The sequence below is a fragment of the Peromyscus californicus genome, unplaced genomic scaffold (assembly GCF_007827085.1).
Source record: "Peromyscus californicus insignis strain IS unplaced genomic scaffold, ASM782708v3 Scaffold_10__1_contigs__length_136768540, whole genome shotgun sequence".
NCBI lineage: Eukaryota > Metazoa > Chordata > Mammalia > Rodentia > Cricetidae > Peromyscus > Peromyscus californicus.
Genome location: NW_026294391.1, coordinates 114,656,129 through 114,670,129, shown reverse-complemented (window position 1 = coordinate 114,670,129; position 14,001 = coordinate 114,656,129). Strand labels below are relative to the sequence as shown.

The window sequence follows — 14,001 nt, the reverse complement described above, 5'->3', positions numbered from 1 at the left end:
GCGCCACCACCGCTAGGCTCATATTTGTAATTTTTATATAGCACTTATCTTCACCCAACATGACATTTGTTTCTATTTTCATTGGGCTATTGTCCTCAAGACTATGAACACCATGAGGGCAGGCCCATCATTTTGTGTTCTCTACACTCATTGTGATTGACATTAAGTAGCAACCAAATAAATATTTGTGGACTCTTGGTAGACTTTAAGTTAAAACTACAACAAAGCTTTGATATGGTATTGATGTTTTGATTGTTTTTTTCTGAACAGCACTATTAGGCTGGCCAGACACGTATTTCATTTGGAATCATAACTGGGATTTAAAAAATTGTCTTTGGTTGTGTTTATATTCATAAATAACAATCAGGAAAAATAAATTAGAAGAATGAAGATTGATATTTTAAAAAAATTAAATGTTGGTGTTCAGTGGTGTGTATTTGGTGCTGCTATAAATTATTTTGTGTAGAATTTATGAGTCAGACCCCAGCAATTAACTAAGTTATTCAAAAGGAATTAGCTATGAGGGCAATTGGATGAATTGAGATAAACAATATACTCAAGTCCTACTGTATTTAAAGAGAAATGTGGAAATGTGTTGTTTTGTCCTGTTTATTTTTGTGCTTACGCACACACATGCATGTGTGTGGGTATGTGTGTGTGTGTTTGAGAGAGAGAGAGAGAGAGAGAGAGAGAGAGAGAGAGAGAGAGAGAGAGAGAGAGAAAGATATTTTCTGCTTACTGAAACATGAATACCTTGTTTGTTTCAGGATCAGATTTGCAAGTATGTCTCCCCAAGGGCCCAACATGCTGCTCAAGAAAGATGGAAGAAAAATACCAGCTAACAGCACGGCTGAACATGGAACAACTACTCCAGTCTGCGAGTATGGAGCTCAAGTTCTTAATTATTCAGAATGCTGCGGTTTTCCAAGGTGAGTTTGGGGGATCATTTTCAGTGTACTGCTCAATGGCATCATTATTTGGGCACAGGGCTTTCAAATGCTAAATATAATTTATAAATTACCATTCCAGTATGTATGCTTGATATAAAAACCTCCCAGTGAGAGATCCTGGATAAGGAAACACACAGTTTTAAAACAAACTTCATTTTAATCTTTGAAAAAGTGGATAATATTAAAAATCATTGTCCAAGGACATTCTGTTTCCCTGTATGTAAAAGGCATAAATCACTGCTGAAAAAGTCAGTGATAATTTTCTGTTAGTCCGTAAGACTTGTTTTCAACTGTCACGACCACCACCACCACCACCACCGCCACCACCACCACCAGCACCCTCCACATAAATTCCAAGGCCAGCTTTCTTCAGGGGTGAATCAGATCCCTGAGGAACATCCATGAACTCCTTCTGACCACTAAGACCATCTCCATTTAAGAGGGAGCCTCTGGCTTGTTGGCCAGCCATTTTGCAGTTTGTGTGAGTGAGTGGTTACGTCTCCTGTCCTTGTGAGTGTCAGTTTTTACTGTGCTCCTCTGTGGACTGTGAAAGGACAGGCAGCAAACGATAGTAATTTACAGGAAAACTCCAGCAGCACAGGGTCGACTCTTTAGATTGAAGAGCAACTGTAGACGATAGCAGTGGTAGTGCTAACAAGAAGCTTTTACATGGTACCGTGTAGCTTGAAGTAACTGACATGTGTCATTTCATTTTAATCCTCACGGTATGCCTATGAGTTACCACCATTTTTTAGATGAAGACCCAAGACCAGTTAATTTGCCAAGGCCACGCAACTAAAATAAATGGTGAAGGCAAGATTTGAATGAAGATTGCCTGCTTTTTAAAATTCCATGATTTTATCCCCTGACTTAGGCTACCTCTTGTGACTAGGAAAATTACTTGTGGATATGGAGACTTTTTTCTATCCCTTCTTTAAAGAGTGTGTGTGGGGAGTGCTGCGTGTGGGTAGACACTCGTAGTGTGGGTGTATACACATGGATATGCATGTGTGAAGGCCAGAGGTCAATGCTGTGCATCTTCTTCTATTACTCTCCACTATTAGTTTTTGAAGGAGGGTCTCTCACTTAATGGTAATTCACCAATTTGGCTAGGCTAGCCAGCCAGTGAGCTCCTTGGCTATCCTCCATCTCCAGTGATGGAGTTTCAGGCCCACACTGTTACACCTGACTTTTTATGTGGCCGCTGGGTATCCGGACTCCTTATTTTACCATCTAAGCTATCTCCTTGACTCCCTTCTAGCCCATCTTAATTAAGCATACTAAATCAGCTGCCACCTTCCTGGAAAGGTAGCCTTTGGGTCAGATCTAATACTTCTGACTACTTGGCATTCTAAAGCTTCAGATTGATGGCACCTTTACAGAAATTAACCTCTTTGAATTATAAGGTGGGGCAATTATACCTTAGTTTAGGTATTAAAATGAAATCATCAGTATTAGCTAAAATGTTGTTCAAAATAGCTAATAAAGCATACACTCACAACAGTTTCTTGTGTCTAAGCCTCAGGGGATATTGATGTTAGGTTCATTATATGAAGTACAATATGAAAGCATGAAATCTTTGTTAACCTATTTATGCAGTGAGACTCTTGTGAAGCATTTGTTGAGACTAACAATTTAGTGATAGAATGAATAATTCAGGCCAGTTTAAAAAATACATGCACTGTTCATGTACCTCTTAGATTGGTTTTGGAGTTGCTATACTGGCTGTCAGTGGGGTGAGAAGTGATGTAACAAGAGGATTGGGGTGAAGTGGATAGGTGAAGCTTAGTCTTTGAGGCATGAAGGCACTTGGTTAGAATGTAACATCAGTGACTTACTGAATTCCTAGAGTAGCCAAGGCCCTGTATGTCGCCTTTCAAGCATTTCCTGCTGAGACGGGATGGTAGAATGATAACACTGGAATCCGAGTCTTGGAGCAGCCCTTACTGCTTTCCATCTGAGCATCTTTGTTGTTGGAGTCCGTGGACCTGTCCAGCCTTGCACTTTGCATATTGTGTTTTATGGGGCTGGAACAGCAAGAGACTAAGGACAAAAAGAAGTTCTGACAGTGTTTTGATTGATCTACTAGAGTAGATATGGCTGCTATAGTATGGAAGCTGAACATTAGTCAAATGAGCAGGGAGTAGGAAGTGGAGGCAACACCTGCTACTGATGTCCTATCTGTCTCTCTCACATGCACACACACCTACATAGATGTGCATGTGTGTGCACACACACATTTATTTCTAGAATTGCAGGGACAGGCAGAAGGAGAACTGTAGCAAGAGAGCATGGAGACAGTTAACTGATGTCAACTTCATTGTGCTTTCAACCTTGTCATCATATCTGTTCCTTCTTTATCTCTTTTCATTCTGGTTTTATTTTTGTTTTTAGCATTCCTCACTTAAAAAATACCCACAAGAGAAATTCAGCCACAATCATAGAGCTCAAGGCATTTAGGTTATGCTTGGAGAAGCATTGACCACAAATCCTTTCCGTACCAAACATTTTGAAGAGAGAGAGGGGGCTTCAAACAAGGGATCAGTAGAAGACAATTGCTATGAAAGCTGGACATCTATTTCCTTTTTCTTATAACTACTTATCATTCCCATGAATTGGAATTGAAGGGCACAATTGTTTTTGCTCTAAACTCAACATCCTTCCCCCAAGATCCCAGTAGACCAAATTATTGAGAAAATTGCCTTACTACTTTGTTTGTGTGAAATTTGATGTGGTAGCTTTTGTGAGCTATTTTCTTCACCACGTGAAGTTGGAGAGAGCTTGTCTTAGTCTTGGCCGAGATTCACAATCTCTTTAGGATTCCTTCAGTAGCCCTCATTGGGGATATGTCAGCAGTGAGAGCTCTCTGCAAATATGTGCACAGTTCCATGAGCAGTCCTTACTGCCTCAATTTGGATTTTATGTCTTCGATTGCAGGAAGCCTTTGCCCTCATAAATGAGCCTGGGGCCCTTTGCTACAGTGATTGGAGTGCTCTAATGCTAATGCTGTTTTGATAATGATTGAAGCATTAAAAAAAGTTGTTCTTGATCCTCAATCTTTGCATTGCCTCGTTTCCTAAATTTAATTTACTTAGATGTGCTTAGGAAAATGGGGCAGCACAATCGTTTTTTGTTTCTGCTTAATTAATTCTTTTGGAGAAACTCCACTGAAAGTACATTTTCCCTTTTCTTTTTCTCTTTCCTCTCCCCTACTTTATAATAATGAGGATAAAAATAATAGCGAAGATTTAGTAAGTGCCTACTGTATGATGCTTACTTGTACATAATTACCTCATTTAATATTCCTAGCAACCCTATGGGGCCTGTACTGTAATCATTACTAGTTTATAGATAAGGAAACTCTATGGTACCATAGTGTCTCCCAAGCTGTCTGTCCCATGACATGGTTCTTCTTGTTTTTAGTTCTCTTGAGGCAAAACAAAATTAAGAAGTGGTGGGATTTATAGTCCTCATGAAGGAAAATGAGATTGAAGTCTGAAATTTCACCCCTAACACCTCCTTATCTTCACATTTAGAGTTCCATTGCATTGGTGGAACTTCACTGTGATGTCCAGCTTTACCCTATCAGGAAACATTTGGGCATATGTTCAGGGGTTTTCTCAACATTGACTAACTCTGGTCTTTCCTAAGGTGCTGCTGACACAGAGAAAACAGGCTCTTTAGAATGCAGCAGTATTTTGCTTTTACTGGAAGTTGGCTCCCCCACAACTTGTACTCTTGATCAGAGAGAGAACTGTGGTTAAGCTGCAAACATCCCTGCGTAAAATGCCTTGGAGCTTCTCCTTATGCAGCTAGTTCACCTGAGAGCTCCCATGGTCCTTGCTTGGAGTGGACTATTCTAATTAATGTCCAGTCTTTGCTAGCTTGATTGCCTGACTTTCTAGGTAGAAGTAGAGAAGCAACTGGATGGGCATGTGGAAGAGTGCTATGGGGAGGTGCATATGCACACTATGAAGCAACAGGTAATGGGAAGAGGAAGGGCATAGAAGTGCACTCAGTAACTCACTAAATGGCAGTTAAGGGCATTTGTAGAGGGGTGTGTACCTAGTTGTTTCAGTAGCCCCAATCATATAGTAGGTCCTATATATAGTTAGTGTTAATATTGATGATTGGGAAGCAATATGGGAAGATTAGATATGTTCATTCTGCTTTTTCCTTTTTCTCTTTCTTTCTTTTCTTTCTTTCTTTTTTTTTTTTTCCGAGTCAGAGTTTCACTGTGTATCCCTGGCTGTCCTGGAACTCACTCTGTAGACCAAGCTGGCCTCGAACTCAGAGATCCTCCTGCCTCTGCCTCCTGAGTGCTGGGGTTAAAGGCATGCACCACCACCGCCCAGCTCTCACTCTCCTTTTCTTAATATTTACATCTTAAAAGATTTAAATTAATATTTTTACTTAAGAGTACTGAAAGAATGCTGAGTTCAGACCAGTGAGGTGGCTCAGCTGCTGTGGGTACTTCTCACCAAGCCTTATGTCCTGAGTTCCATCCATGGAACACACTTGGTAGAAGGCGAGAGCCAATTCCTGAAAGTTGTTCTCTGACCTACACACATGCATGTGTACACACACATGCACACACATAAATGTCTATCTAGGCTGTGGGATCCACCTGCCTCCATCCATACTAGTGCTGAGGTTACAAACACACTCTGCTGCTCCAGGCTTTTATGGGGTGCTGGAGATCTGAACTCAGGTCCTCATGTAAGCGCTGCACCAGGGAGCCATCTCCCCACCTCCAGGCCACACTTGAATTGCATTCTTTATTATGCCGGAGGAAGCGAAGGAAGGTGTAAGTCTCAAGGCTAGTAGTTAATTGTCACCAGGGTTGGAAGGTTTGCTTTTTCCTACCTGTTTACCATGGAGCAACTAGCTAGAAAAAGATGCCTCTGAAAGGGGGGAGGGCAGGGTTGCTTTGCTGTTTCTGTTGCTTTCTGCCAGGCTTTCTGTTTCCATCTGCTGTTGGCACTTCCTGTACTCTTCCTGTCAGAGTCCGTCTCTCCTACACCTCCTAAATAAAACTGACCTTCCTTAGAACACCCTTTCCCATCAACTCTGAGCAATTTCTCCAGTCATTTCTGCTGGAGATAACTGTTTGGGGGATGTTAGTTAAGCAGATATTTGATTTATGTATTTTCTACTTCACAGTTAATATGTGGCTAAATAATTGCTTGAATGTTGATAAACATGTTTTTGTGATTCAAGCATTTGTTAATTTAGCTTTTGGTAATGTGGTGGGGATTTTAAGTGAGGACTGAGCAATTTTTCTTCATTTCACAATTCCTCCCCCACGACTTGCCCTGCTTAGGTTGAGCCCCACTGAGTCTGAAGCTCTTAACTGTGGGCCACCCTGTCATAGCCCTTTCTTTGTTGAAAACAGTGTGCCTGAGAGAATAATTACATTGATGTCTAATCGGAACTTAATTCATTTGTTGGCGCTAAATAGAATAACATTCGATTGAATAGAAGAATTTTAGGAACACAAACCATGACCATGAGTGAGGTTATATATCCTCAAAAATGTCAATTATTAATCAGCCCACTCATGTGTGCAGCAAAGCTCTGCTAATCCCATTATAAAAGGGAAATTTCTCGTCAGAGCGCTGACGGTGCTGCCTTTAATTACAGGACTTTTACAGCACTGCCTCCAAGACGTATTTTGGTTACAAAGTTTTTTTTTAATGCAGTTCTTCTAATTATTAGGCCGATTGGACAAACAACTGGAAACTGAGGGTTTGAAGTCGTTCAGTTTTGGTTTAAGGACTTTTGGATTCCATTTGGTTTTTAAATTGCTGTGGCTTAAGCTGAGCCGAAGCTGGGGAGTTGCAAACCTTTCCTATGGCCTCGTATTGATTGAGGAAAGTCAGTCATTAGGCTGAAAACTGTTTAATAAAAAGAGCTTAGGAAAATGACTCAGTGTGCACGCAGAGACTGTTCTAGGGCCACCCTGAGGTGAGGGGATTATGCAGATGAACTTTTACCCCGTCAGGGCCCTCCCTTTAGGTCAGGGCCCTCCCTTTAGGTCAGGGCCCTCCCTTTAGGTCAGGGCCCTCCCTTCAGCAGCACCTCTCGCTCTGTCACCCATGCCTGCCTTCATCACTAGCATGCCCCACAAAGCAAATCAAGGACACTGTTCCTGCCCTCTGGAAGCTTCCAGGAAGGCTCCGACTTCGCCTCGAGTGATTGCTCCCCACCCTTCCCCGCGTTGGGCTTTGCTTACTTTCTTAAAACATATGTTCCCCCCCCTCCTTTTTCTGTCTCACTGCGTTGCGGTACCTGATATGGGAGTAATGAAGCATATGTTTGAGAGATTTCAATCCTCCTGACAGTTGAATGGAGGTAGAAACAATTTTCTTCTAAGCTGGAAGTGGTAACGTCAAAATTAAAAACACTTTTCCTGTGGACTGTGAGGTGCATCCAGGGCCCAGGTACTCTGCCTTTCCCCCTTAGCCCACCTTATCTTCTGCCATCTCTTGCCATACCCATGCATTCCTCACCCAGGTTCAGTTGGCTCATTGTCATCTGGCAGCCTTGTGTTTCAGTGCCAGGCTCAGTGAGTTCACAGGTGGAGTGGCAGCAGAGGCTGAGGCTTCTCCTCTTCATCTCCTCTGCTCCCTGCTTCTGCAGCCTTGGGGCCAGGGCAGCTGGGCCCAGATTATTCTAGGTGTGGATAAACAAGCTGATGTGGGGAAAAAACAGCAGCGAGGTTGAGGGTCTCCAGGAAGTTCCTTTATAAATGTGCACTGAGTGGGTCTGCGAGAGAAGAAGGAAGACTTCCCTGCTCTAAATGGATTCATTTGTATTTATCGCATTGAAACCTTATATCAAGCCCTTGAAATTGGTAGCTTGTTAGTTTCATTTTCCTTGTAAGAAAGTGGAGGTTTAGAGGAATTACGAGTCCAAAGTACCATAGCCAGCACATGGTAAAGAGGAATCGGACCCAGGAAGGACAGCTCCAGAGACCACACCCTTAAGTACTGTGTTTTAGCCAGCCTCCCTGTATTTTGCTTCATGGTTATGGGCGGTCATTTTGAGTCTAATTTTCTTTCTTTCAAGGGAAATCTATTCCATTTTGTTAGAAAACTAGTAGTATCCAGCATGTCCAAAGGCAAGTATCAAGAGGGAGTCAGAGATTAAAATGACCACATACCTTCCTTCAGATAGTTCAAAACTTCCAAAGCAAGACATTTGTACATGGCTAGTGTGGCTATACAGGACTCTTAGAAAAATGCTGCATGAAATACATTTCCAATTTTTACAACAAGTTGGAGCGGATCCACATTTGCTGAGGCTCAAAGTTTCTACAATTTTAGAGACTCTTGTCATAAGAAAAGGACATTAAGGCAGTGACACGTACCTTTAATCCCAGCACTTGGGAGGCAGAGGCAAGTGGATCTCTGTGAGTTCAAGGCCACCCTGCTCTACAGAGCAAGTTCCAGGACAGTCAAGGATACACAGAGAAACTCTCAGGAAAAAAAACAAAAACTTGTGGCTCTTCTGGAAGTGGGTGTTCCAAGGTGGGTTCTTATAGCTCATTAGCTTCATAGGAAATCTGCCACCATAGGGATTAGAAAAAAAGTGATTTCAACTAGTGACTGGATATTCTTGATTGAGGTGGGGGAGGGGAAGATTGTCAGTATGAATTCTCTCCATAGATGTGGCTTTTAATTCAAGACGAGGCAAATGAGGGAGTTAGGTAAATCAATAGCATCTTTTTCTTAATTAAATCCACATTGTCAACCATCTCTTAGATATTGTTCTTCCTGGCCTTGCTGGCTCTCTTGTCATCTGTCACTGGTCTTTCTCTCTTGGAAGTGGGGATAGGGCTAGTGTGCCAAGGATGTGCTCTTGCTTTATGTAGTCTAAGTGCAGCTCTGCTATGTGACCCAGGGAAGGTCTCTGCCCTCTGAGCCATTAAAGAAAAAGGGCTGTGAGGTGTAAGCTGTTAGGGGCTCAGCCCTGTGCTAGATCCTAGTGCTGCTCCAGATCCTCGTGATTACCAAGTCACTCACTTTAGCTGGCTTTCAGTGAGCCTGATGATAGCTGTTGTTTTCTTACTCTATCGTGTACGTTGACATTTATAAACACAATTCTGTGGGGAACACCCTACTTTCACTACATTGAATGGCCTATATCTGGCAATACACATTTTTAATGCTTTTAAAGCTTTGATACAGTTATAATGAACAGGGAATTGTAGGTTGGTATTTTAGAGTATTTTATGTTCATTTAAAGATGGCTTCTTGTAAAATTTTGTCAATCTCTCTCTTTTTGTCTCCCCGCCCTCTGTGTGTGTGTGTGTGTGTGTGTGTGTGTGTGTGTGTGTGTGTGTGTGTTCACGTATTTAAGACTGTACAGTTACAATTTTCAGATGGTCCCCTAGTGGTCTGAATGAGTATCACATAGCCTCTGGATCTAACCAGCAAGGGGAATAGATACCCTGACTTCTATTAGGTTGCATTAGGAGAAGAAAAATAGTATGATTATCATATTCCTCTTTAGTGGAAGCTCTGGTCCTAAGTGAGTGGAGTGTAATCATTGGATGAGACCAAGGTCCACTCAAACCATTCCCCTTCTAGGAATTAGTAGATTTCCTTCATAGTACAGTACTTTTCAAGTTCAAGCTTGAAAGTTCAAGTTCATGTATGTATGGTTATTGGATGAATTCACATTTTCTTTAGTAGAAAATGAGTACTCTGTGAGGAGGCCATGCATCTACTCTCTGAAACACTGTCCCTTTAGGTGAGGTACGGATTGTGTGAATGAATCTGAGTACACGGACACGTGCAAAATTACACAGTATTAACAGAAACAGATTTCTGATGCTTCCTCTTCCCTGGAAACAAATACACTATCGCCAAACAGAAAAGTTAGAAACTGTTGTCAAAAACATTTACTTCTAGGTTTTCAAGACACTCACACCTAACATCTTAAAAGTCTAAATAGTGGGTTGATGTTTCCCAACAACATGGAACATCTTAGGCTCCTCTGAGCTCCTGTCTCTACTTCTGACCTCCCCACTCCCAGGCTTGCTTGTTAGATTTTCTTGTAGCGTGACCTACTCTCACTTTACAGATCACTGTGAACAAACTCCATGCCACAGGTTTATGCCTTAAAGACTGAAAATCTATGAGAATGGTGACATGCGCCAGCTTACCCAAATATGCTCTTTTGTGTCCAAACACATAAGGGAAAAGAAACTAACCGTTTTAAAATGTCTTCTTGTGTATCAAGTCGACATATTTGTATGTAGCTGAACCTTCTCAGCATCCCTTCACAAAGACATGATTAACCCTATGAAGAAAAGAAACCCAAGAGAGTGTGGTCACTTAGGCAAGGTAATTTCATGCTGAATTTTCGATTTCCGGTTATTTTTCTACATTACAATGTTCTCTCTCTCAACAAGGTGAGACCATGAACATGACCTTCCCTTTGCTTAGATTGAATTTTAGGTTTCATACTAGGGTAGAAAGCAAGATGGCAGAATGTGCAGGCTTTACAGTTAAAGCACTCATAAATTCATACATTCCTACGCCATTTGCTCGTTACACAACTGAGTTTCACAAAACAAGTATAATGACTGTAGCCCCATAGAACTGTGAAAATGAAGCACAAATGATGTCAAGGGCAGCTACTTTTTGCTTGCTATGTCCTTCCTTAATCAATGGAAACCACTGATGAAGAAAAGTGGTCGCATTCTGTATCACAGCTGTATGCATAGTACTTCCTTGATCAGTCTAATAAAAGGGAGTCTTACTTAGGTATAAGAATGGACCAAATATAGAGGAGATAATGGTTGATTCAAGTAGAAGAAAGGATGTAGTAGATAAATGAATAGTGAAGAAAATTGTACTGAGTCATTAATTAATTCAATAAATTATCTTTAAATGAAATGTCACTGTTCATAAAGAAATCAACAATAATTTCAATTGAAAATATTTGTATCTACTTCTGAAGACAGATTTCCAGAAGCCGGTGGGTTATTTACTGTTGCTTATGACAGTGATGCCTTGAAAATATTAGAGTAAAGTTTATTCAAGGTACTTGACTTTTAAAAAAGATTATTGCGCCGGGCAGTGGTGGCGCACGCCTTTAATCCCAGCACTCGGGAGGCAGAGCCAGGTGGATCTCTGTGAGTTCGAGGCCAGCCTGGTCTACAGAGCGAGATCCAGGAAAGGCGCAAAGCTTCACAGAGAAACCCTGTCTCGAAAAACCAAAAAAAAAAAAAAAAAAAAAAGATTATTGCACTGTCCTATATAAGGCTGTTTCCATGCACAAATAGCATGCATTTGAGCATATTTCCTGTGTGCTTCTATTTTCATGGCTACACACACACACACACACACACACACACACACACACACACACACACACACGATTTTATATGTCTGTATAAAATCTATGGCCCACACATGAGAGAAAAAACAAGATAGTTGTTTTTCTGAGACCAACTCAATTTGTTTAATATGATTTTTATCATCTTGGGGTATTTACCCAGAAGATGCCAAGTCAACATATCACCAGACAGCCTTTTTTTTTGTTTTTTTTAAAAAAAACTTTCTGCCAGGCGGTGGTGGTACACGCCTTTAATCCCAGCACTTGGGAGGCAGAGCCAGGCAGATCTCTGAGAGTTTGAGGCCAGCTTGGTCTACAAAGTAAGCTCCAGGACAGCCAGAGCTATACAGAGAAACCCTGTTTCAAAAAACCAAAATGAAAACATTCTTTTTATTATAAAAACAGGTACTATATGTTTTATTATGTAAATAAAACCCCACAAAGAAACAAAAAACTGAAAAATAAATGGACCCAGATTCTATCAGTTGGAGGTTAACCACTAGTAATGTTTTGATATCTTACATAGCTTTAGTCTGTGTTACAGGGCTATATATATATATTATATATATATAATATATATATTCATATATATGCACATGTTTACTTAGATAGCATATTAATACAAAAATTACATATAATAGCAGTAATTAACACAATAATTAACATATAGATAATATTAATATATGAGATATATTTCCAAATGGATTATGTTGCTTTCTATGTAATATATTAACAGCATTTTTTCATATCAATAATATATTTTATAATACATACATAATGGAAATTGAGTTTGCATTCAGTTAACATGAATAAGATAAATAATGCCCATCTACCATCTAACTAAATTCAGGATAAATTCCTGGAACTAGAAATTTTAGAACAGAGACTATATAGTTTTTAAAGTTTATTACATCTATTATATAAAGTTGATTAATATTTTCACTTACAATAGCACTGTATAAGTGTTCATTTTTCCAACTATATGTCTCTTGTCACTTTATAGTAACATCAGTTAGGGTAAAAAAACTAGTACCCTTTGGTCATTAGGGAAACTTGTGGGTCATTTGTCCTCTTACTGTGTACTTTTTGTTGTTTCAACATTTAAAATTAGGTATTTATTGTTACATGCCATTTTATTTTCCTATTGATTTTCAAAAGCTATTTATATATGCAGGATGTCAACCCATTTTACATATTATAAATTTTTTTTGCTGATTTGATAATTCAATCTTTTTATTCTTTGTGAATGTGTCAAATTCTTTCAGTTAAATAAACAATGTCTTCCTTTGTTTTCCAATGTGTTCTTTCCTTAACAATATTAGCCTCTGCATGAATCAAATAAATACTCTTTTTCCTACCAGGTATGGGTAAGTAATTTAACATTTTTTTTAATATGAAGACAATAGCATCTGACCTGCCAACCTGCCTGGGCTTTTGAAGATCAAAAGAGGTAATGTATATGAAAATGTCTTGAAAACTTGAATTTAGCGTGGTGTGGTGGTACCTGCCTGAAATCCCAGCACTTGGGAAACCAAGGAAGGAGGCTCACAATTTGGAGGCCAGCTTGGGTTACACAGTAAGTTGCAGGAAAGTCTGAGCTATATAAGAACCTATCTCAATAAAAACAATTGTAAATATTATTGTAGTTATTTGATTGTTTCCTGATGCTGGTTGTCAGTCTGAATGAGCCCATACCCACTCTATTGACAAGAGCATTTACCTGTCTTTCCCTGGGTCTCAAATCTTTCTGGCCACTGTAATAGGAAGTACTTTTGGTATGTCAATAAATACACTGCAGCCTGTGTCCTGGGAGTTGCAGTGGTGCTTGGTGGCTGGTCAAATATCCCTTGCTATCAGTCTTTTGGTCTAGTGTAGACTCTGAGCACCCTTCCTACATCCCTAACTGGTAACACAGACCCTGAAGCCGCTCTTTGATGTCTCCATGTGTTTACTCCTACGTGGCTCTGCCCCTCATAGGCAGCTTAGGAAACCCAGTGGGTAAGGCCAAAGTGCCTGTTCTTGTTTAACAGCGCTAGGTGAGGAAAAAAAAAAAATCCCAAAGCCTTCTGTCTAGATTCCTATTCTTTGGGACCTGGGAATACAGTACACTTTCTAGCAACTAACATTTGAAAAAGATAGATGGCCTGTCAGATAAATCTGTGACTTTACGTCGTTTTGTGGTCCAAACTCTGTCTGGGAAGAGTTGTTTATTAGGGAAAACATCTTTTTCTTTTTGTTGTGAGATGACCACAGGTCTCCCTGTCTAAATGGCAGATCTAAAAAATATCAGAGAGGCAATAATTAAGTATCTTGTGCATCAAACTAATTGTTAGTGGAGAAACCAAGTATATTCTTTCTTGCCATGTCTACCAGATGGTTAAGATGAAGAACTTAAATGATGCATATAGCATTTCAAATGTAGCCGTGAGGGTTTGGGTTTTGATTCGAAGAGAAGATAGTGTGTGTGTCTGAAGAAATTAAGCCTCTGAAGGTCGTAGGCCTCTGGGATGAGATTAGGCATTTGAACCTAACTGGTCTCTTAGTTGAAAGAGAAAGAAAGTGAAGTAAGCTTGCTAACAATCTACCATATACTGCACTTGAGTAATCTTCATAACAGTAATATTACCACTACACTAGGTATTGGTTTTCCCATTCTATAGATGTGGAAACTGGGCCAAGGCTACATTATCAGTAAGTGGCA

At 40.2% G+C, this 14,001-nt stretch overlaps 1 protein-coding gene across 1 annotated transcript in view; it reads left to right on the top strand.

The window, feature by feature from the left end:
• Gpc3 (glypican 3) overlaps nt 1–14,001 on the top strand; it is a 346,519-nt gene that overhangs the window by 30,796 nt on the left and 301,722 nt on the right. Inside the window, exon 2 of the mRNA XM_052747238.1 lies at nt 768–929. Coding sequence (XP_052603198.1) covers nt 768–929 — 162 coding nt within the window. The remainder of the gene's footprint in view (nt 1–767; nt 930–14,001) is intronic.